Raw genomic sequence first — 22,997 nt, 5'->3', positions numbered from 1 at the left:
TGTAAAATTATGAGGGGCCTAGACAGAGTGGTTATAAAGGATCTATTCTTCTTAGCAAGGGGTCAATAGGCAGGATGAATAGGTTTAAAGAGATTGGCAGAAGGACCTGTGATTAGAGGGAGTTCAGGAGAAAATGTTTCTACCCAGAGGGTGGTAGGGGTTTGGAACTAACAGTCTGAAAGGTTGGTAGAGGCAGAAATCCTCATCATGCTGAAAAAGTACTTGAAGTGCCTATTGTAATTTACATGGCTACGGATCAGGTATTTGGCTGGATAGCTCTTTCTCGACCGGAACTGACGCCATGGGCTGAATAGCCTCCTTCTGAGACTTAATTTCCATGATTCAACAGCAACAACACAACAACTTATATTTATATAGGGTCTTTATTGTAATCACCTCAAGACGCTTCACAGGAGCATTATAAAACAAAGTATGACACTGCGCCACATAAGGAGATAGTAGGTCAGATGACCAAAATCTTGGTCAAAGATTTTAGGGAGCGTCCTTAAGGAGGAAAACGAGGTGGAGAAGTGAAGAGAGGGTATTCCAGAGCGTGGGGTCTAAGCAACTGAAGACATGGCCAATAGTGGTGGAGCAATTATGATTGGGAATACAAGAGGCCAGAATTAGAGGAGCACATTTATCTTGGAGAATCATGGGGCTGGAGGAGATTACAGAGATAGGAAGGGAACAAGACCAAGGAGAGATTTGAAAACAAGGATGAGAATTTTGAAATCAAGGCGTTGGTTGACTGGGAGCCAGTGTAGGGGACCGGGACTTGGTGCAAGTTGAGGCATGGGCAGCTGAGGTATGGATAACCTCAAGGTAGAATACGGGAGGCCAGCCAGGAGTGCATTGGAGTGGTCGAGTCTTGAGGTAATGAAGGCATGGAGGGTTTCAGCAGCAGATGAATGGAGATGGGGTGAAGTCCGGTGATGTTATGGCAGTGGAAATAGGCATTCTTAGAGATGGCACAGATATGAGGTTGGAAGCTCATCTCAGGGTCAAATGTGACAACAAGGATGCGAGCAGAATTTGTACTCGCTGTCCCTAGCAGCCCTTGCAATGATCATCGCTTGCCACTTTTAACCTTGCACATTGTTGCCTCAAAGCCACGAGGCACATGTCCAATTTGAGCAGCGCTGACTTACCATAGTATCCACATCACTATCTGTGACTATCCGAGACATGAGCGAAATATCAGTATTCATCTCTCAAAGTGATCAAACTGCAAAAGCAAAACACAAAAATCTGTCACAGCATTTCATCTATAGTTTCACTATAAATTGTTCCTCTCTTTACTACAATCTCATTGGCTTTGTAAAGGATTCCTTCTTGGTGACATCGCTGGCAAGGCCAGCATTTTGTTGCTTATCTCTAGTTGCTCTTGAGAAGGTGGTCGTGAGCCGCCTCCTTGAGCCTTGCAACCTGTGTGGCAATGGTGCTCCCAATGTTAGGAAGGAAGTTCCAGGATTCTGATCCGGCGACAATAGGGCTAATAATGGTCATGGAACCTCTCAAAGCTTCCTAATTCCTTTAAACAAACTCACCGGGACATTATGTATTTGTGTTACTTTTCATCCCATTAATTATAATGAATTGTCACTTACTGATGATTCCTTGTAACATCTAATAAATATATTGAGAAAGTACATGATTTAGTGTGAAAAAGTTAAAATAAAACTTCAGTGCTGTATGGTATCTTTTCGGATGTCATAAGATGAAGTTTTTAAAAAATTGAATATGGCTATGAATTCAGCATCTAGACGATTGTAAAACTGTCTCTGACAGGTGCTCCCATCATGTGTGACTCCCCATTGAAATCACTGAAATGTATTTTCTAGAGGAATGATTTACAGGTTACAGCAGTTGAGAGGAGTAGCCTTGTTAGGTTGTTGAGAATCTTGAGGATTTGTACTGGTGCAGTAATATCTAACCCCTGGGCTGTAAATCTTTGCAGCCACAGCCTTCATGTGTCCCAGCAATGCAAGGAACTGGTTCATCGTGCGTTGCAGATTGAAAAAGTTGGCTTCCAAGATGGTGTGAGGCTAGATCCTGTACACGGTTTGCAATGGTCCATACTGACCAGGAAACCCCGTCTTTAATCCCTGATTTGGGCCCAGCTAGCTGATCTCAAGTCATGGCAATGGTGGAGCACTACAATTATTCACAATGTTGCCAATCTCGGGGGGATAACTCTACTGAATGATAAATGACCTCTCAAAAAGTTTACAAGATAATTACAGAAGAGGATGCCATTCAGCTCATCTTAGGCAATCTGGAAGAACCTCACACTGGCTACCCCAATTCCGATATTTGGTTTTTATCTTCCTTAATCATCTTCTCTGTTCTACCTGGAAGTCCATGTCCTCTCTGTGTAAAGAAAAGCTTTCCAAGTTTGTTTTCTGCTAATCTGAACCCATCTTCCCTCACAATTTAGTTGTAAGTTATATTCCAGATCTCTCTTTTCCCATTTCACTTACATACTCTAAAAAGAGCATCACTCAGTCAGTATTCAAGGCTCCTACAGTCTTTCCTCATACCCACTTGCACAATGCATCAGCCTCATGTCTCTTCTCTGAATCATCTCCAGGGCTTCAATGTTTCCCCAAAACTTAGTAAAAGGAACTGGACACACTATTCAAGATTGTATCAAACTCTATACAATTCAAGAAAGGTTTCCTCTGACTTTACATTTTAGTTCAGCATCTCATTTGCATTGGTCAGACATGTTCAGGGTTGAATCTACTAGACTCATACGAATATTGCTGAAAAGAGAGACATGTTGTTGAAGCTTTCCATCTTGCACACGTCAGGATAAACACAAGAATGCCAAATTTCAAATGATTACAATTTATACTGCAGGAGAAAAGGGAGCTGATTGGTTGCAAGTCGACTTTGATTGGCTGAGGCATTGCCATGGAGAAAGCAATGGGGAACCATAAGGCTCCCCAAGCTCCTGGGTAATTCAAAAATGTGTTATGACGTGGCAGATGATGGTGTGCCAGGTGGACCAATCCCGTGAGGGAAACTTGGTCATGCTATCACAACAGTTTTGCAATTTGTATTTATTATAGGATGCATGCACTAAATTCAGAAGTTGTAATTCCAAAGACCTTTACAGATTTTTAAAAGTTAAATTAAATATTTATTAACAAAATAAAAGATTTCAAGCACGTACATAAGACTACAATTACTATTATAATAACTCCTAAAATTCATAATTAACCTGAGGCCCAGTTACATTCCCTTTAAGACAACAGTCCAAAAATCGATTTTAGATTTAAAACAAACTCAGCAAGTTAACACAATACCCCGGACAGTGGAATTCCAAATGGCTTTTCTACAGCTTCAGTTTTGTTAGATAGCAGACTTATGCACAAATGCTGGAGGTTTCATTAAGGCTATTTCACACACTCCTGTTAGATCGTATGTGGCCTTCTGACACATAATCTTTCATTCTACTTTATATATGTTTTTCTCCTTTTAATACGTAAATTCTATTATTCCATATGTCTTTGAAACTGTTGTCTTCCTCATAATATAAAAACTTTCACATTGCCACTATATATTGTCAGTAACCTTTGGAAAAAACATTCCTTAGCCTTGCTTATCTGGCTAGTTGTAAACAGACTAAGATCACTTTGAAAATCCTTTCATTTCTCAAAAAATGCAAATTTCCTGCACATCGTACATGTTAAGCCAGCATCCATGTTTACTCATTAGCATGTCAAGCACATTTCTATACCTAGCTTTCTTTGATGATTTAAAACTTGCAGGCTGCTTGACTCCAAATATACTTAAACCACACAGACAGACCCAACTATACTTATCCCCCTAAACCTTTTGTAGACATTTTGTTTTGGGTTTTGCAAGCGCCTGCTGATTTTTAAGATACTTTGCCTTTTCAGGGTAATTTGAGGTAGACCAGGCACTTTTCAGGTCCAAACGTTGTGACCTGTGGCCTATTTGTGAGTTTGATCTGATCAGGATAACCATTGGCCGGCAAAGGATAGCTTTGATATGCTCTACTTCTGCGTCAAGCTTGCAAGGTGAGCAAATGGCCAGGGCCTTATTTAAAAGATTGCTGATGTTGCTCGGAACAATACAAATCCCAACCCGTATATTGACCAGTGAGGGTATGTTTGCAGTAGACAGCAGTAGAGAACCCATTAGTGGATTTTTCATCTAGCATGTTGAGGAAATGGATTGTGTTAGACTGCTCCATCTCAAAAGTGAACTTAAGTGTGGGCTGGAGCGTGTTAAGGTCTGTAAGGAAATCCTTACATGTGGCTGCACATTCAAGTGTTCTGAATGTATCATCTACTTATCAGAAATATGCACAGGGTAGGAGGTTAGGACTCATTCCATCAAAAACTTGTTTTTCGTGGAAACTGATGAAAATATTAGTGAGCACTGGACCTAGAGGGGATCCCATGGCTATACTATGTTTTTGGGCATACATAGTGTCATTAAAACTGAACTCGACTGCGTGAGTTGCTAAGTTTAATGAATACAGATTCAGAAAATGGCGGCAAGAGTGCGAAAGGAGGACACTGGTACAGGCAGTCAGCAGCACCTAGAGGAGAGTGTGAGAGGAGGATCCTGGGGCAGGCAGTCAGCAGCACCTAGAGGAGAGTGTGAGAGGAGGACCCCAGGACAGGCAGTCAGCAGCACCTAGAGGAGAGTCTGAGAGGAGGACCCTGGAACAGGCAGTCAGCAGCACCTAGAGGAGAGTCTGAGAGGAGGACCCTGGAACAGGCAGTCAGCAGCACCTAGAGGAGAGTCTGAGAGGAGGACCCTGGAACAGGCAGTCAGCAGCACCTAGAGGAGAGTCTGAGAGGAGGACCCTGGAACAGGCAGTCAGCAGCACCTAGAGGAGAATCTGAGAGGAGGACCCTGGAACAGGCAGTCAGCAGCACCTAGAGGAGAGTGTGAGAGGAGGACCCTGGAACAGGCAGTCAGCAGCACCTAGAGGAGAGTCTGAGAGGAGGATCCTGGGACAGGGAGTCAGCAGCACCTAGAGGAGAGTCTGAGAGGAGGACCCTGGAACAGGCAGTCAGCAGCACCTAGAGGAGAGTCTGAGAGGAGGACCCTGGAACAGGCAGTCAGCAGCACCTAGAGGAGAGTCTGAGAGGAGGACCCTGGAACAGGCAGTCAGCAGCACCTAGAGGAGAGTCTGAGAGGAGGACCCTGGGACAGTCAGCAGCACCTAGAGGAGAGTGTGAGAGGAGGACCCTGGAACAGGCAGTCAGCAGCACCTAGAGGAGAGTCTGAGAGGAGGACCCTGGAACAGGCAGTCAGCAGCACCTAGAGGAGAGTCTGAGAGGAGGACCCTGGAACAGGCAGTCAGCAGCACCTAGAGGAGAGTGTGAGAGGAGGACCCTGGGACAGTCAGCAGCACCTAGAGGAGAGTGTGAGAGGAGGACCCTGGGACAGACAGTCAGCAGCACCTAGAGGAGAGTGTGAGAGGAAGACCCTGGGACAGTCAGCAGCACCTAGAGGAGAGTGTGAGAGGAGGACCCTGGGACAGACAGTCAGCAGCACCTAGAGGAGAGTGTGAGAGGAGGGCCCTGGGACAGTCAGCAGCACCTAGAGGAGAGAGTGAGAGGAGGACCCTGGGACAGTCAGCAGCACCTAGAGGAGAGTGTGAGAGGAGGACCCTGGGACAGTCAGCAGCACCTAGAGGAGAGTGTGAGAGGAGGACCCTGGGACAGACAGTCAGCAGCACCTAGAGGAGAGTGTGAGAGGAGGACCCTGGGACAGTCAGCAGCACCTAGAGGAGAGTGTGAGAGGAGGACCCTGGGACAGTCAGCAGCACCTAGAGGAGAGTGTGAGAGGAGGACCCTGGGACAGTCAGCAGCACCTAGAGGAGAGTGTGAGAGGAGGACCCTGGGACAGTCAGCAGCACCTAGAGGAGAGTGTGAGAGGAGGACCCTGGGACAGACACTCAGCAGCACCTAGAGGAGAGTGTGAGAGGAGGACCCTGGGACAGTCAGCAGCACCTAGAGGAGAGTGTGAGAGGAGGACCCTGGGACAGTCAGCAGCACCTAGAGGAGAGTCTGAGAGGAGGACCCTGGGACAGACAGTCAGCAGCACCTAGAGGAGAGTCTGAGAGGAGGATCCTGGGACAGACAGTCAGCAGCATCTACAGGAGGGTGCAAGAGGAGGACCTGTTTCTACCTGTCAGAGCCTAAGTGTGACGTCAAAGGAAAACAGGTAGGTGATTGGTGGGCATCTCTTCCGTGTCTCTTTTGATTGGCCAAGCGGTTTAAATGAGGAGACATTATTACAGCTGAAGAATACAGTTAAGAAATTCACTTTAAAAATATTTAACATCCAAATTAATTAATTAAATAGAATAGAGGTGGCTGGGCAGGCGATGTGTTGCAGCTGTAGTATGTGGGTGCTGGTGGACACTGGTGCGATCAATGGTGACCACATCTGTAGCAAGTGTTGGCTGCTCGAGGAACTTCGGCTCAAAGTTAACGAACTGGAGTCTGAGCTGCGGACATTGTGACACATCAGGGAAGGAGAGAGTTACCTGGACACTGTTTCAGGAGGCAGTCACACCTCTTAGATTAATTACATCAACTTTGGCCTGTGGTCAGGGACAGGAGGGTGTGACTGCGAGATCCAGAATTTAGCTTTGGAGGAGCCTCAACCAGTGCCCCTGACCAATAGGTTCGAGGTTCTTGTTCCCGGTGTGGATGAGGGCACAGACTGCAGGGAGGGCGAGCAAGCTGACCACAGCACCATGGTACAGAGCGCCTTTCAAGTGGAAGAAGAAAAGAGAAATGTAGTAGTAATAGGGGATAGCATAGTTAGTGGAATAGATACTGTTCTCTGCAGCAAAGACAGAGCATCCCGAAGACTGTTGCCTACGTGGTGCCAAGTTTAAGGACATCTCTTCTGGGCTGGAGAGGAACTTGGAGTGGGAGGGGAAGGATCCAGTTGTCGTGGTCCGTGTAGGTGCCACCGACATAGGAAAGAGGTTCTGCTGAGGGACTACGAGCAGCTCAGGGCTAAATTAAAAAGCAGGACCACAAATGTAATCTCTGGCTTACTACCTGAGCCATGTGCAAATTGGCATGGGGTAAATAAGATTAGAGAGGTAAATGCTTGGCTCAAAGATTGGTGTGGGAGAAATGAGTTCTGGTTCTTAGGGCACTGGCACCAGTACTGGGGAAGGAGAGAGCTGTTCTGTTGGGATAGGCTTCATTTGAACCGTGCTGGGATCAGTGTCCTGGCATATAACTAGTGGGGTGGGGGGGGGGGGGGGGGTTTCAATTGAAGGGAAGCTTAAAAAAATCAAAAAGAAAGGAGAGAGCAGAGGTACAGGGTAGTGAAGAGGTGAACGATAATCAAAGTGTGACAAGAAGGGGTAGAAAATATAAGCAGAAGATTGCAGCAGTAATCAGAACCAGAATGAGTAATAATGGTAAAAAGACAAAGCTTAAGGCTCTTTATCTGAATGCACGCAGTGTTTGTAACAAGATAGATGATATCTCAGCACAAATAGAAATAAATTAACATGACTTGATAACTATTACAAAGACGTGATTGCAGGGTGACCAAGACTGGGAACTCAATATTCAAGGGTATTTGATGTTCTGGAAAAATAGGCAAAAAGGAAAAGGAGGTGGGATAGCTTTGTTTCTAAAGGAAGTTATCAGTGCGGTGGTGAGGAGTGATATAGGTGCAATAGATCGTGATGTGTAATCAGTTTGGGTGGAAATAAGGAATAGCAAAGGGAAGAAGTTATGGGTGGGAGTCGTCTATAAGCACCGGTAGAGTTGCCTCACTGTAGGACCAAGTATAAATCAAGAAATAATGAAGGCGTGTAAGAAAGGCGCTACAATTTTCATGGGTGATTTTAATCTGCATATTGACTGGACAAATCAGATTGGCAGGGGTAACATGGAAGACAAATTTGTAGAGAGCATCAGGGATTGTTTTGTAGAGCAATATGTTGCAGAACCTTCCTGGGAACAGGCTATTTTAGATCTAGTAATGTGTAATGAGATGGGATTAATAAGAGATATCATTGTTAAGGATCATCTCTAGATGGTAGCGATCACAACGTGGTAGAATTTTAAATTCAGCTTGAGGGCGAGTAACTCGGATCTCAAACCAGTGTCCTCAATTTAAATATGGGCACTATAGGGGTATGAAGAAAGAGTTGTCTAAAGCGGGCTGGGAAATCAGACTAAGGGGAAGGTCAGTGGATGAGCATTGGCTGACATTTAAGCAGATATTTCATAATTCTCAGCAAAAATCTATCCTGGTCAAAAAGAAGGACTCAGTGAGAAGGATGAATCACCCGTGGTTAACATAGGTGGTCAAGGAGAGTATGCAATCAAAAAGTAAAGCATACAAAGCAGTGAAAACTAATGGTAGGCCAGAGGATTGGGAATATTTTAGGAACCAGCAGCAGATGACACAAAAGCTAATAAAGAGGGAGAAAATTGATTATGGAAGTAAATTGGCAAGGAATATAAAAACATACAAGACCTTCTACAGGTTCATAAAAAAAAAGTGGCTAAAGTGAGCATGGGACCCTTGGAGGATGCATTCTCTCAGAAAGATGGGCAAAAATCAAACCAGTGTCAAATTAAAAAGATGTTGATTTAATATTTTGTATGAATATAATCCAACTATAGTGAATAATTGTCTTGTAAATTTTCAATTGCTTTAGATTCTAAATCAATTTTAAGTAAAATTACCATCTCTCTTTAAGCACAAATTTAAAGCTATAAGTTGAATGTCCTGTCTCACTTACCTGTAGTAGCTTTGAACCACCACCACCAGACTTCAGACCATATGATTAAACACAAGCGCATTACGTCGCCGCGGATTGGTTTGTTACACATGAGCTTCCGTAACTGCGGCTGGCGGTTAGGGGGGGGGGGGGGGGGGTGCCGGGGCTGTCACTCACCCAAGCTTGAAGGCGGGAGTACCCTTGTGGCCCCGCCTGTCTGGCTGTGATTGGTTCCATTGCTGGGAAGCACCGGGCGTGGTCCACGTCAATCACAGCGATGCCGCTGCTTTTCTGAAGGCCTTTCCTGTCAAATCTGGGGCAGCAGGTTAGGAGGCGGCTGAGGCGCGCAGCAGGTGAGTGACAGGAGCTGTCAGACCGCCGAGGGGGAGAGCTCCGAGCTCCGAGCTCCGGGCTCCGGGCTCCGGGCGAGTGTGATTTGTTGCCTGAAAATAACGCGAACTCACTCGAAACCCATTTAAAAAACGCCAGTGTCCCGTCGAGCTCCCAGTAAACCTTTCGTCACCCTTACAGCGCGAGACCGCGGCACGTGACAAACGGCCGCTTTTTTTTTAAAAAAAAACTGCCACCTGACCCCGCCCCTTCCATAGAAACCAGGAGCAGGAGGAGGCCATTCGGCCCTTCGAGCCTGCTTCTTCCCCCCCCCCCCCCACCCCACCCCACCATTTCCTCTGAACTCCAGCGAATATAATCCCAATCGACTCAATCTCTCCTCACATGTCAGTCCCGCCATCCCAGGAATCAGTCTGGTAAACCTTCGCTGCACTCCCTCTCTAGCAAGAACATCCTTCCACAGGTAAGGAGACACAATATTCCAGGTGTGGTCTCACCAAGGCCCGGTATAATTGCAGCAAGACATCCCTGCTCCTGTACTCGAATCCTCTGGCTATGAAGGCCAACATAGCATTTGCCTTCTTGACCGCCTGCTGCACCTGCATGCTTACCTTCAGCGATTGGTGTACGAGGACACCCAGGTCTCATTGCACATTCCCCTCTCTCAATTTATAGCCATTCAGATCATAATCTGCCTTCCTGTTTTTTGCTACCAAAGTGGATAACCTCACATTTATCCACGTTATACTGCATCCGCCATGCATTGGCCCACTCACGCAGCTTGTCCAAATCACACTGAAGCATCTCTGCATCCTCCTCACAGCTCACCCTCCCACCCAGCTTTGTTGTCAACTGCTAATCTGGAGATATTACATTTAGTTCCCTCATCTAAATCATTAATATACATTGTGAATAGCTGGGGTCCCAGCACCGATCCCTGCGGTACCCCACTAGTCACTGCCTGCCGTTCGGGGAAAAAAAAACATTTATTCCAACTCTTTGGTTCCTGTCTGCCAACCAGTTTTCTATCCATCTCAATACACAACCTCCAATCCCATGCGCTTTAATTTTACACGCTAATCTCTTATGTGGGACTTTGTCGAAAGCCTTCCGAAAGTCCAAATAAACCACATCCACTGGCTCCCCCTCATCAACTCTACTAGTTACATTCTGGAAAAATTCCAATAGATTTGTCATGATTTCCCTTTCGTAAATCCATGCTGACTCTGTCCGATTCTACCACTGTTTTCCAAGTGCTCAGCTATTAAATCTTTTATAATGGACTCTAGAATTTTCCCCACTCCTGACATCAGGCTGACTGCTCTATAATTCCCTGTTTTCTCTCTACCTCCCTTTTGAAATAGTGGGGTTACATTAGCTACCCTCCAATCTGTAGGAACTGTTCCAGACTCTATAGAATCTCGGAAGATGACCACCAATGCATCCACTATTTCTAGGGCCACTTCCTTAAGTACTCTGGGATGTAGATTATCAGGCCCTGGGTCTTCAATCCCATCAATTTCTCCAACACCATTTCTCTACTAATACTGATTTCTTTCAGTTCCTCCCTCTCATTAAACCCTGTGTTCCCCAACATTTCGGGTATGTTATTTGTGTCCTCCTTTGTGAAGACAGAACCAAAGTATGTATTTAGTTGGTCAGCCATTTCTTTGTTCCCCATTATAAATTCCTCTGTTTCTGACTGTAAGGGACCTACATTTGTCTTCACCAATCTTTTTCTCTTCACATACCTATAGAAACTTTTACAGTCAGTTTTTATGTTCCCCACAAGCTAACTCTCGTACTCTATTTTCCTCTTAATGAATCCCTTGGTCCTCCTTTGTTGAATTCTAAACTGCTCCCAATCCTCAGGTCTGTTGTTTTTTCTGGCCAATTTGTATGCCTCTTCCTTGGATCTAATATTATCTCTAAGTTCCCTTGTAAGCCATGGTTTGGCCACCTTTCCTGTTTTACTTTTGTGCCAGACAGGAATAAACAATTGTTGCAGTTCACCCATGTACTCTTCGAACGTTTGCCATTGCCTATCCACCGTCATCCCTTTAAGTAACGTTTCCCAATCTATCATAACCAACTCGTGTCTCATACCAATGTAGTTTCCTTTATTAAGATTCAGGACCCTAGTCTCAGAATCAACTACGTCACTCTCCATCTTGATGAAGAATTCTATCATATTATGGTCGCTCATCCCCAACGGGCCTCACACAACTAGATTGCCAATTATTCCTTTCTCATTACAGAATACCAGTCTAGGATGGCCTATTCTCTGGTTGGTTCCACAATGTATTAGTCCAGAAAACCATCCCGTATACACTCCAGGAATTCCTCCTCTACAGTATTGTTACTAATTTGATTTGCCCAATCTATATGCAGATTAAAGTCACCCATAATTCCAGATGTTCCTTTACTGCATGCATCTCTAATTTCCTGTTTAATGCCATTCCCAACATCACCACTACAGTTTGGGGGGTCTATATACAACCCCCACTAACGTTTGTTGCCCCTTGGTGTTTCTCAGCTCTACCCATACAGATTCCACATCGTCGGAGCTAATATCTTTCCTCACTGTTGCGTTAATTTCCTCTTTAACCAGCAATGCAACTCCACCGCCTTTTCCTTTTTGTCTGTCCTTCATCCACTTTATTGCGAATGCTCCTCGCGTTAAGGTACAAAGTCCTAAGGCTTGTCTTTTTAACATTACTTGTGCCATTCCCACTATTTTTCACTGAGGCTCTGTTTGATTCTTGCCCTTGATTTCTCTGCCTATCACTTTTCTTATTCCCCTTTCTGTCTTTTGTTCTTGCCCTTGATTCCCCTTCCTTTGACTCCTTCCACATATTCATCTGATATTTCCTGCTATTTCTCCTCTGACTAGCACGTGGCACTGGTAGTAATCCTGAGATCACTACCTTTGAGGTCCTACTTTTCAACTTACTTCCTAACTCCCTATACTCTGCTTTTCGGACCTCATCCCTTTTTTTACCTATGTTGTTTGTACCAATGTGTACCACGACCACTGGCTGTTCACCCTCCCCCTTCAGAATGTCCAGTAGCCGCTCTGAGACATCTGAACTGACCCTGCCCCTTCTGACCTGACCACGCCTCCTTCTGACCTGACCACGCCTCCTTCTGACCTGACCACGCCTCCTTCTGACCTGACCACGCCTCCTTCTGACCTGACCATGCCCCATTGAACCTGACCCCTACCACACACTGTCCCCTCTCCCATTCGTACCGCTTCCACGCACTGACCCCCCCCACTCATACCCCTCCCCTCACTGACCCCTTCCCCATACTGACCCCTCCCCCTCACACCGACCCCTCCCCCACACTGACAACTCTCACACTGACCCTTTCCTGCGCACTGACCCCTCCCTTCAGACCAACAACTCCAACTGACCCCTCACACTGACCCCCTTGTCACACCAACCCCTCCCACACACACTCAGACCCCTCCACTTCGACCCCTCCCTCTCACTGACCCCTCTCCCACTCTGACCCCTCCTCACACTGGCCCCTCCCCTCACACCGATCCCTCCGCCACAACAATCTCTCCGCCACACCGACCCCTTCTACACACACAGACCCCCCACTTCGACCCCTCCCTCTCACTGACCCCTCTCCCAACCCAACCCCTCTCCCACACTGGCCCCTCCCCTACACTGACCCGTCCAACATTCACCACTCATCACTGACTCTAAACAATAAAACGTCCAGACTAATCTGTGACACAAACCTCTATCTGTAATATCTTAATGCTAATAATATCTAACCTATAGAGAGCTTGCATTGTTAGTGATGGACACAGCAAAAAACTTGCCAATCTGGTCTATCAGTCGATAAAGTTAAATACTGTGGAAGCTGGACATCTGAAATCAAAACAGACTGCAGGTCAGGCAGCAACCATACAGAGAAATAGAGTTAACATTTCATATTGATGACCTGTTATCAGAACTGCTAACAGAATATCGATACCTGGAAAAACTCAGCAGGTCTGGCAGCATCGGCGGAGAAGAGCACAGTTGATGTTTCGAGTCCTCATGACCCTTCCAGCATCCGCAGTTTTTTGTTTTTATAACAGAATATTGAGTTTACAGTCAAAGCAGCTCAGCAGAAATCAGAGGAAGTAGAGATAAGATAGTACAGGGCTGTGGTCAGGCAGCACTGTGAACAGTCCTGCTCCCTTAGATTGTAGAAGGCATTGCCACACTGAACACAGCGCAGAGTCACTACACAAAGTCAGTAGCAGTTTCTGTAATCCCCAACTCTCACCCCCACCTCGACAATTGTGTAGATTCAGTAGCTGCTGATGCAGAGCTGGCTGTGATGTCAATAATGGTGAGATTGATGATGTAGATTGACCATCTTTAATAATCACTGCCATTGTTTCTTGTGGGAGGGACAGAGGGCTCCATGTGTATGTAGCAGGCTGACTGTGCCATACACATGCCAGATGCCTTCTCGTAGGAATTACTGTTCAGTCTCTGAATAGAGCAGCCATTTGATGAGTCAGTACCCCCAGAGAAGGGGGTGGGTGTATAGTCAGTGTTACCTAATAACTCTTGGCACTTGTTATATGTATCTCCCTTTCATGTTTGCTCACAGTTTTGAATGTAAATGTCACAATAGGAGGGGATAAGTACACAGTGCAGTCAAGAGAAGCATTTCTGCAGTGTGGGCAAGGCCACTTTTCACAAGGCAAGCCAATAGCCCCTTAAATAAGAACTGGACAGCAGGTTGAAAGGAAAAGCATGAGTTATTGTTTCCTCTTGACTGTGGAGTCAAAAAGTAGGGGTCATAGTTTCAGAGTAAGGGATCGGCCCTTTTGGACTGGGAATGAAGAAGTTGTCAATCTTTTGATTTCATTACCCCAGAGGGATGTGGATAATTACTGAGTTTATTCAAGGCAGAGATTGATAAATTTGTGGGCACAAAGGGAACCAATGATACAGGATGGGAGGAGAAGGTGGTGTAGTGGTAATGTTACTGGACTCGTAATCCAGAGGCCCAGGGTAATGCTCTGGGGAACACCAGTTCAAATCCACCAGCCAGTGGAATTTAAATTTAATTGAAAAGTTAGTCTCAGTAATGGTGACCATGAAACCATTGTCGATTGTTGTGAAAACCCATCTGGTTCACTAATGCCCTTTAGGGAAGGAAATCTGCCATCCTTACCCGGTTTGGTCTGCATGAGACTCCAGACCCACAGCAATGTGGTTGACTCTTAACCGCCTCTGAAATGGCCCAGCAAGCCACTCAGTTCAAGGGCAATTAGGGATGGGCAACAAATGCTGGCCTTGCTAGCGACACTTGCATCCCATGAAAGAATAAAGAAAAATAGGACACAGAAGTATAGTTGAGTTCACAGATCAGCCATGAATTCATTGAATGCAGAACAGGCTTGAGTGGCTGTATAGCCTACTCCTCCTATTTCCCATGTTCTTATGTTTCACATGGAATCCTTCATCGGTGCCTTATTTCTGTTCTTAAAAAGTCAGTCTCTTTTTCTTAATATTTTACAGTCAGTTCCTGGGATATGGTTCATCTTAAACAAAAAGTTTATAATAAAGAAAGAAAGGCTTGCATTTATATAAAGCCTGTCAGGAGCTCAGAATGACCCAAAGTGCTTTACAGTCCATTAAATACTTTTGTTAAGTGTATTCACTTTGTAATGTAGGACATGTGACAGCCAATTTACACACAGCAAGCTCCCAAAAACAGAAGTGTGATAATTACCAGATAATCTGTTGCTGTGATATACATTCGGGGATAACTATTATCCTGGACACTGGGGAAAGTCACCTGCTGTTTCACAAAATATTACCATGGTATCTTTTACATCCGTATGAGAGGGCAGAAGGGGCTTCAGTTTATTATCTCATCTGAAAGTCAGTACATCCGACAGTGCAGCATACCCTCAGTACTGACCCTCCAACAGTGCAGCATACCCTCAGTACTGACCCTCCGACAGTGCAGCATACCCTCAGTAATGACCCTCTGACAGTGCAGCATACCCTCAGTACTGACCCTCCGACAGTGCGGCACTCCCTCAGTACTGACTCTCCGACATTGCGGCGTCCCCTCAGTACTGACCTTCCAACAGTGTGGCACTCCCTCAGTACTGACTCTCCGACAGTGCAGCATACCCTCAGTACTGACCCTCTGACAGTGCAGCATACCCTCAGTACTGACCCTCCAACAGTGCAGCATACCCTCAGTACTGACTCTCCGACATTGCGGCGTCCCCTCAGTACTGACCTTCCAACAGTGTGGCACTCCCTCAGTACTGACTCTCCGACAGTGCAGCATACCCTCAGTACTGACCCTCTGACAGTGCAGCATACCCTCAGTAATGACCCTCTGACAGTGCAGCATACCCTCAGTAATGACCCTCTGACAGTGCAGCATACCCTCAGTACTGACCCTCCAACAGTGCAGCATACCCTCAGTACTGACCCTCCAACAGTGCGGCATACCCTCAGTACTGACTCTCCAACATTGCGGCATCCCCTTAGTACTGACTCTCCGACAGTGCGGAGCTCCCTCAGTACTGACCCTCCAACAGTGCAGCATACCCTCAGTACTGACCCTCCAACAGTGCAGCATACCCTCAGTACTGACCTTCCAACAGTGCAGCATACCCTCAGTACTGACTCTCCGACAGTGCGGCATCCCCTCAGTACTGACTCTCCGACAGTGCAGCATACCCTCAGTACTGACCCTCCAACAGTGCAGCACTTCCTCAGTACTGACCCTCCAACAGTGCAGCATACCCTCAGTACTGACCTTCCAACAGTGCAGCATACCCTCAGTACTGACTCTCCGACAGTGCAGCATACCCTCAGTACTGACCTTCCAACAGTGCAGCATACCCTCAGTACTGACTCTCCGACAGTGCGGCATCCCCTCAGTACTGACCCTCCAACAGTGCAGCACTCCTTCAGTACAGACCCTCTGACAGTGTGGCACTCCTTCAGTACTGACCCTCTGACAGTGCGGCGCTCCCTCAGTACTGACCCTCTGACAGTGCGGCGCTCCCTCAGTACAGACCCTCTGACAGTGCGGCACTCCCTCAGTACTGACCCTCTGACAGTGCGGCACTCCCTCAGTACTGACCCTCTGACAGTGTAGCACTCCCTCAGTACTGACCCTCTGACAGTGCGGCACTCCCTCAGTACTGACCCTCTGACAGTGCGGCACTCCCTCAGTACTGACCCTCTTGACAGTGCGGAGCTCCCTCAGTACTGACCCTCTGACAGTGCAGCGCTCCCTCAGTACTGACTCTCTGACAGTGCAGCGCTCCCTCAGTACTGACCCTCTGACAGTGTAGCACTCCCTCAGTACTGACCCTCTGACAGTGCGGCACTCCCTCAGTACTGACCCTCTGACAGTGCGGCACTCCCTCAGTACTGACCCTCTTGACAGTGCAGCACTCCCTCAATACTGACCCTCTGACAGTGCAGCACTCCCTCAGTACTGACCCTCTGACAGTGCAGCACTCCTTCAGTACTGACCCTCTGACAGTGTGGCACTCCCTCAGTACTGACCCTCTGACAGTGCAGCACTCCCTCAGTACTGACCCTCTGACAGTGCAGCACTCCCTCAGTACTGACCCTCTGACAGTGCAGCACTCCCTCAGTACTGACTCTCCGACAGTGCAGCACTCCCTCAGTACTGACCCTCTGACAGTGCAGCACTCCCTCAGTACTGACCCTCTGACAGTGCAGCACTCCCTCAGTACTGACTCTCCGACAGTGCAGCATACCCTCAGTACTGACCTTCCAACAGTGCAGCATACCCTCAGTACTGACCCTCCAACAGTGCAGCATACCCTCAGTACTGACTCTCCGACATTGCGGCATACCCTCAGTACTGACCCTCTGACAGTGCGGAGCTCCCTCAGTACTGACCCTCTGACAGTGCGGCCCTCCTTCAGTACTGACCCTCTGACAGTGCGGCCCTCCCTCAGTACTGACCCTCTTGACAGTGCGGAGCTCCCTCAGTACTGACCCTCTGACAGTGCGGCGCTCCCTCAGTACTGACCCTCCAACAGTGCAGCCCTCCCTCGGCACTGACCCTCTGACAAGTGTGGAGCTCCCTCAGTACTGACCCTCTGACAGTGCAGCACTCCCTCAGTACTGACCCTCTGTCAGTGCAGAGCTCCCTCAGTACTGACCCTCTGACAGTGCGGAGCTCCCTCAGTACTGACAATCTGACAGTGCGTCGCACAACAAGTACCACACTGGAAGTATCAACTGACGTTTTGTGCTGAAATTTCTGGAGTGGAATTTGAACCCACAACCTGCTGACTGAGGCAAGAGTGCTACTCACTATGTCATGATGTGACACACACAAAATGTTATAATATCTTTTCATTTCTCCACAGAAACTAGCTGACCACTGTGTTTTAAACAGTTTCAATATTTGTTTCAGAATTACAACGTTTGCTGTTTATTAGCCTTTTCTTAATTTGCTCAACAAAGCAGTTTGTTCTTGATTTTGTTACTGCACCAGAATTACTGAAATGTTGAAATTTGTGCCAGTGAATTTTCACAGAGCGATGTCCCACCAAGAGCTTCAGATTAAAAAGCTCATCAGTTTTAATGATGCTGGCTGAGGAAAAAATTGTTCACATCCTGACGCAGGATCTTTTACATCCATCTGGGGAGGGTAGATGTGATTCACGTGATTTCAGTTTACATAGAAACGAAGAAAATTTACTGCAGCTGGAGGCCTTTCGGCCCATCATGTCTATGACAGTTTAGTGCATGGCCAAAAACAACATACTTCACTGGATCACGGGCTCAAGGTGTCAGAACAGCAAAAAGCTTCCTCACGTGAAGCAGTGACTGACAGTGCCTCTATTGTGGGAGTGTCAGCCTAGATTGTGGGGTCAAGTCTCTGGGGTGGAGTATGAACCCACAACCTTCTGACTCAGGCATGAGTATCACCACTGAGTCGAGACACATGAAAAATAGCACCCAGATGTGTAGAGAGAGATGATGAGACCTTTCTAATGAAGGGTCACAGACCTGAAACTTTAACTCTGTTTCTCTCTCCCCAGATGCTGCCAGACCTGCTGAGCTTTTCCAGCATTTTCTGTTTTTATTTCGGATTTCCAGTATATGCAGGATTTTGCTTTTGCAATTAAAAACAGAATTATTTTTGTTTTAAAAAGCATTTCGCTTGGACTCAGTAGTGGAGGGGTGCCAGTTCCAGGAAATGTGCCTCACCAAGATTTGACATCTTCGGAGAGATGAAAACTAGGATAAAGAAAATACATTAATTTTTCTTTATTGAATAAAACAGAGCCTGACAAGAATACAGAATGCCAACAGAAGGAGAACCTACCACCCTGGTTAAATCGGCCCATCTGATTATATTGTCTACCTCCTGGGGCATGCAGATATGGGTGTCATTCATATCGGGTAAGATGCAGGAGAGAGCCAGCAGTACAGAGTTAATAAGGTCACAGTTCTCAAAGATTGTGTTCCAATCCTTCCCATCAACAATTTAATCACAGATCTCTCACAAATTGACAATTTTTTTATTTATTGAAGTATTTTAATGCTATTCTTTAATGGCATATTTTCTTGATTGTTTTAAAAAAAAACATTTTAAATAATTTTGGAGTTGATCTCCAGTTCTGCTCCCTCCTGAAGCCCTCGAAGCAGCTGAGAATGGTATACGAGATAATGAGCATGATAATTAGCAACTCACTAACAGCATGGTGAACTGGAGCTGGGGGAATATAGAAACCAGAATCCTACAGAAAGAGCAACATAGCCCGGGAGTGGGCTATGTTTCTCAAAGTTGGTTTTTAATCGTACGCTACATGGGTAGTTGCAATATATTAGGTTTTAGTTTATACAAGATTTTACAAAGTAGAGTCTGCTGCTGGCCAGAATCTGCAACAACATTATTACAAGCAACTGCTTACATACAAAATTACTGTTGTAAATCTTTACACATAGTTTCAATATCGAATGTTGACATAAAAGCACTACCTGAATGTGCAACATTTGCAAGAATTTTAATAACCCACAGGCTTTGGTTTGTGGTTGCTGATGGTTTCCCCAGGTTCCAGTGCCAAACTCTTACCTCTTTTTATTCATTCTTGGCATGTGGGTGTTGCTGGCTGGGCCAGTATATACTGCCCATCCCCAGAGTCCCTGTTCTCAGCTGAATTAGTCTCAGCACATAGCAAGTGGAGACCAATTACACCCTAACAGCACAGGAAGGGGGATCAGAGGGAGACTTACGAGATGATTTCAGATTATCAAGGTTATTCAGCCCATCTGAAAAAATACTATACTCCCCCCTGCAGCAGTCAGTTGTTATTTAAATGATTCAGGATTTTCACTGCTATATTTCTGCTGGAAGTGTGCTCCAAGTGTTGATCACTTTTTGTGTAAAGAAGATTTTTTTTTAAATCTTTGTATCTTTGTCCGTGAGGTAAAATCAGAATTTTAAAGGCTTCAAAACTGTTCTTTCTCCACAGGTTTTGTTCTGATTAACAGTATTAACAGACATACATTCGGCTTAGTTCAAAGCAGCCTGTTTCCTTACTATTTTTACTCTGTCCTGGGAGGCTCATTCCTCAATCTGACTCTTTATGCATTGTATCATCCACACGAGTTGCTCGACAACAATGAAGCCATTCAGGTAACTCAGCAACAACATACAGCTAATATAGAGATCATGTACAGTAACCTAGAGTCAGTATCCAATAACTTAAAAGATAACTATGTTTGTACTTCCAGTTACTTCTCCTGCTCTCCTAAAGGCTTTTGACTATTGCTGCAGTGGGATTCCACAGCCACCTGTCTGCTGACCTTAACAAAAACAGAAACAGAAACACCTGGAAAAACTCAGCAGGTCTGGCAGCATCGGCGGAGAAGAGCACAGTTGACGTTTTGAGTCCTCATGACCCTTCAACAGAACTAAGTAAAATTAGGAAAGGGGTGAAATATGATCTGCAGATGCTGCCAGACCTGCTGAGTTTTTCCAGGTATTTCTGTTTCTGTTTTTGTTTTGAATTTCCAGCATCCGTAGTTTTTTGTTTTTATGTCTGCTGACCTTTCCTCATGTGCGAGTCAACAGTGATTGTACCACAACTTACGTAACCCTCCTTTGTTAAACTTGTTCACTTCCCAGCAGGAATCACTAGGTAGTGAACAGGAGTGAGATTCCCAAATGATTCCTCCCTACCCCCAAGTCTAGGAATGTTGAGGTCAGTTGTAGTGTTCTACGAACATACATATGAACATACAGCTATGTCGAATGGACTAGCCATATATATACTGTGGCTATAAGACCAGGTCAAAGTACAGGAATCCTGCAGCGAGTAACTCACCTCCTGCCTGTCCACCATCTACAAGGCACAAGTCAGGAATGTGATGGAATATGCCCCACTTAGCTGGGTGAGTGCAGCTCCCACAGCACTCAAGAAGCTTGACAGCATCCAGGACAAAGCAGCCCACTTGACTGGCACCCCATCCACAAACATTCACTCCCTCCACCACCGACGCACAGTAGCAGCAGTGTGTACCATCTACAAGATTCACTGCAGGAATTCACCAAGGCTTCTTCAACAGCACTTTCCAAACCCATGACCGCTACCATCTAGAAGGACAAGGGCAGCAGAGAGATGGGAACACCACCACCTGGAAGTTCTCCTCCAAGCCACTCACCAGCCTGACTTGGAAATATATCGCCGTTCCTTCACTGTCGCTGGGTCAAAATCCTGGAACTCCCTCCCTAACAGCACTGTGGGTGTACCTACACCACATGGACTGCAGCGGTTCAAGAAGGTAGCTCACCACCACCTTCTCAAGGGAATTAGGAGCGGGCTATAAATGCTGGCCCAGCCAGTGAAGCCCTCATCCCATGAATGAATAACAAAAAAAAATACGAATTAGGAGCAGGAGTAGGCCACTTGGCCCCTCAAGCCTGCTCCGTCATTCAATAAGATCATGGCTGATCTGAACGTAACCTCAACCCCACATTCCTGCCTAGTCCTGATAACCTTTCACCCCCTTGTTAATCAAGACTCTATCTGGCTCTGCCTTAAAAATATTCAAAGACTCCGCTTCCATTGTCTTTTCAGAAAGAAAGTTCCAAAGACTCACAAACCTAAGAGAAAAAATTTCTCATCTCTGTTTTAACTGAGTGACCCCTAGTTCTAGATTCTCCCACAAGGGGAAATATCCTCTTCACATCCACCTTGTCAAGACCCCTCAGGATCATAAAGGTTTCAATTAATTCGCCTCTTACTCTTCTAAATTCCAGTGGATACAAGCCTACCCTATCCAGCCTTTCCTCATAAGACAACCCGCCCATTCCTGGTATTGGTCTAGTAAATTTTCTCTGAACTGCTTCTAACGCATTTACATCTTTCTTTAAATAAGGAGACCAGTACTGTACACAGTACTCCAGATGTGGTCTGACCAGTGCCCTGTACAACTGAAGCCTAACCTCCTTACTTTTGTAAACAATTCCTCTCACAATAAATGATAACATTCTATTAGCTTTCCTAACTACCTGCTGTACCTGTATACTAGCCTTTTGTGATTCATGCACTAGCTGATCTCACCCATTACCCTGGGTGCGATCAGCTAATTAGCATGGAGAGGGGAGGGTGAGGGGTGGGAGGGGGGGGTGAGGGAATTTTCTGCAATTCACTAACTTTAGCAATGAAGTGAACACAATACAAAGTGGATTTGCTGAGAGATACATAAACTAAGGTGGAGATGGAGTCTGTGGAAAAGGGTCAGTGAGTTGAAACTCTGGTGCAAGATACCACCTGGATAGAAATAGTTCAGACTACTCACATGACAGAGTTCCCAATCTCAGCAGAATGCCACAGAGATGTCCCAGCTGTGTTTGCATCTCTGATGATGGTGGTAGAGGCGCTGTCATTAACCCTTATAGCTGCCAAAAAGCAGCAGGGGTGATTTCCTGGGCTAAGAGTCCATGCTGTCTTCCGCAGGAGACAAGTGAGTCCAGGGAAACTGACTGTGGTTGGAGATATTCAAGAGTAATTTAATTGATCTTACTCCCACCCATTCCTATTTTCTCTCAGATAACATCATTTTTTGTCTGCGTGATCCTCTCTGCACTCAACGCCCAGTGGTTTGGTGAAACCACAACGGAGATCATGTTTCAGATGCACGAGATTGAGAAGGAACACCACTTGGGGGAGGAGGTGGGGTTTGGAACCAACCAAGAACTCTACAAGAAGCTGAAGAAGAAGGACCCTAAATATCAGAAACTGAGCCAACGCTTTGTCAAGTACCATGTCCTCTCCATGGTGTGTAACCTGATCTGTGTTATCTGTAATGGACTGAATCTGTTCTACACTGCAGCCAATTTGAAGACTTTCTAGAAAATCTCTGTTACCTTCCTCTGCCTCTGCTGAAATATTCCTTTAGGGATTTTGCAATACTCTGGACATCATAATCTCTGTGTGTTATCTCCAATTTGATTATTGTGTTTTAATTATGTCAATCACTGTTCTTCAACAGGAAACAGCCCAGTTTCTGCAGGCTTTATACTCTGAAGACCACTGGGTTACCTCATTGTCCTCTAGCCCTGGGGTCCAGGCCAGGTCAAAGGTTGCAAGCCTATGCCTCTTTTGGAAGGGTGCTACATGAGATGAGTTTGTGACATTTCAGCTCCTTGTCAGTGTGAGTCCAAGCACAAAACCCAGGTTGATATTGTGTTAAATCACACTTGGTGAAATGGTTAGGTCCCTGACACTACAGCCTTCTTTTGGGAACATTAACTCTGTCTTGTTTTGCAACTCCAGCTTTCTTTTATGTGAAGTGTAACTAGATTCACCAGCTTCACTCTTGCTCAGAATCTG

At 45.9% G+C, this 22,997-nt stretch overlaps 2 protein-coding genes across 9 annotated transcripts in view; one reads left to right on the top strand and one right to left on the bottom strand.

Moving 5' to 3' along the window:
- The window catches only part of LOC121271361 (myosin-13-like), a 35,222-nt gene extending 22,098 nt beyond the window's left edge, over positions 1 to 13,124 (bottom strand). For 2 of the 7 annotated variants that reach the window (XM_041177317.1, XM_041177321.1), the window contains exons 1-2: positions 8,939 to 9,274; positions 1,152 to 1,228 (exon numbers count right to left, since the gene is read on the bottom strand). In XM_041177317.1, coding sequence (XP_041033251.1) covers positions 1,152 to 1,211 — 60 coding nt within the window. In that variant the 5' untranslated portion in view covers positions 1,212 to 1,228; positions 8,939 to 9,274. Of the gene's footprint in view, positions 1 to 1,151; positions 1,229 to 8,782; positions 8,901 to 8,938; positions 9,275 to 13,105 lie in introns of those variants that run through there. The other 5 variants (XM_041177323.1, XM_041177324.1, XM_041177319.1 and 2 more) reach the window with 4 other exon arrangements.
- Positions 8,983 to 22,692, top strand: LOC121271363 (transmembrane protein 205-like). Of its 2 annotated transcripts, none has more exons than XM_041177326.1 (4): positions 8,983 to 9,114; positions 18,440 to 18,558; positions 19,632 to 19,795; positions 22,215 to 22,692. In XM_041177326.1, exons 2-4 carry the CDS (start codon positions 18,459 to 18,461, stop codon positions 22,515 to 22,517), a joined length of 567 nt encoding a protein of 188 aa, XP_041033260.1. In that variant the 5' UTR covers positions 8,983 to 9,114; positions 18,440 to 18,458; the 3' UTR covers positions 22,518 to 22,692. The 2 variants fall into 2 exon arrangements, with proteins under 2 accessions (XP_041033260.1, XP_041033261.1); XM_041177327.1 differs by lacking the exon at positions 8,983 to 9,114 and adding an exon at positions 9,558 to 9,575.
- Positions 22,693 to 22,997: the final 305 nt, after the last annotated feature.

This window comes from Carcharodon carcharias, chromosome 30, assembly GCF_017639515.1.
Source record: "Carcharodon carcharias isolate sCarCar2 chromosome 30, sCarCar2.pri, whole genome shotgun sequence".
NCBI classification, from domain to species: domain Eukaryota; kingdom Metazoa; phylum Chordata; class Chondrichthyes; order Lamniformes; family Lamnidae; genus Carcharodon; species Carcharodon carcharias.
This window is presented reverse-complemented; position numbering and strand designations above follow the sequence as displayed.

Coding starts and splice junctions, on each gene's coding strand:
- LOC121271363 (XM_041177326.1), top strand. CDS start 18,459: ATGCCAACAGAAGGAGAACCTACCACCCTGGTTAAATCGGCCCATCTG. Junction 18,559..19,631: donor ATGGGTGTCATTCATATCGG/GTAAGATGCAGG, acceptor CTTTCTCCACAG/GTTTTGTTCTGATTAACAGT. Junction 19,796..22,214: donor ACAACAATGAAGCCATTCAG/GTAACTCAGCAA, acceptor ATTTTCTCTCAG/ATAACATCATTTTTTGTCTG.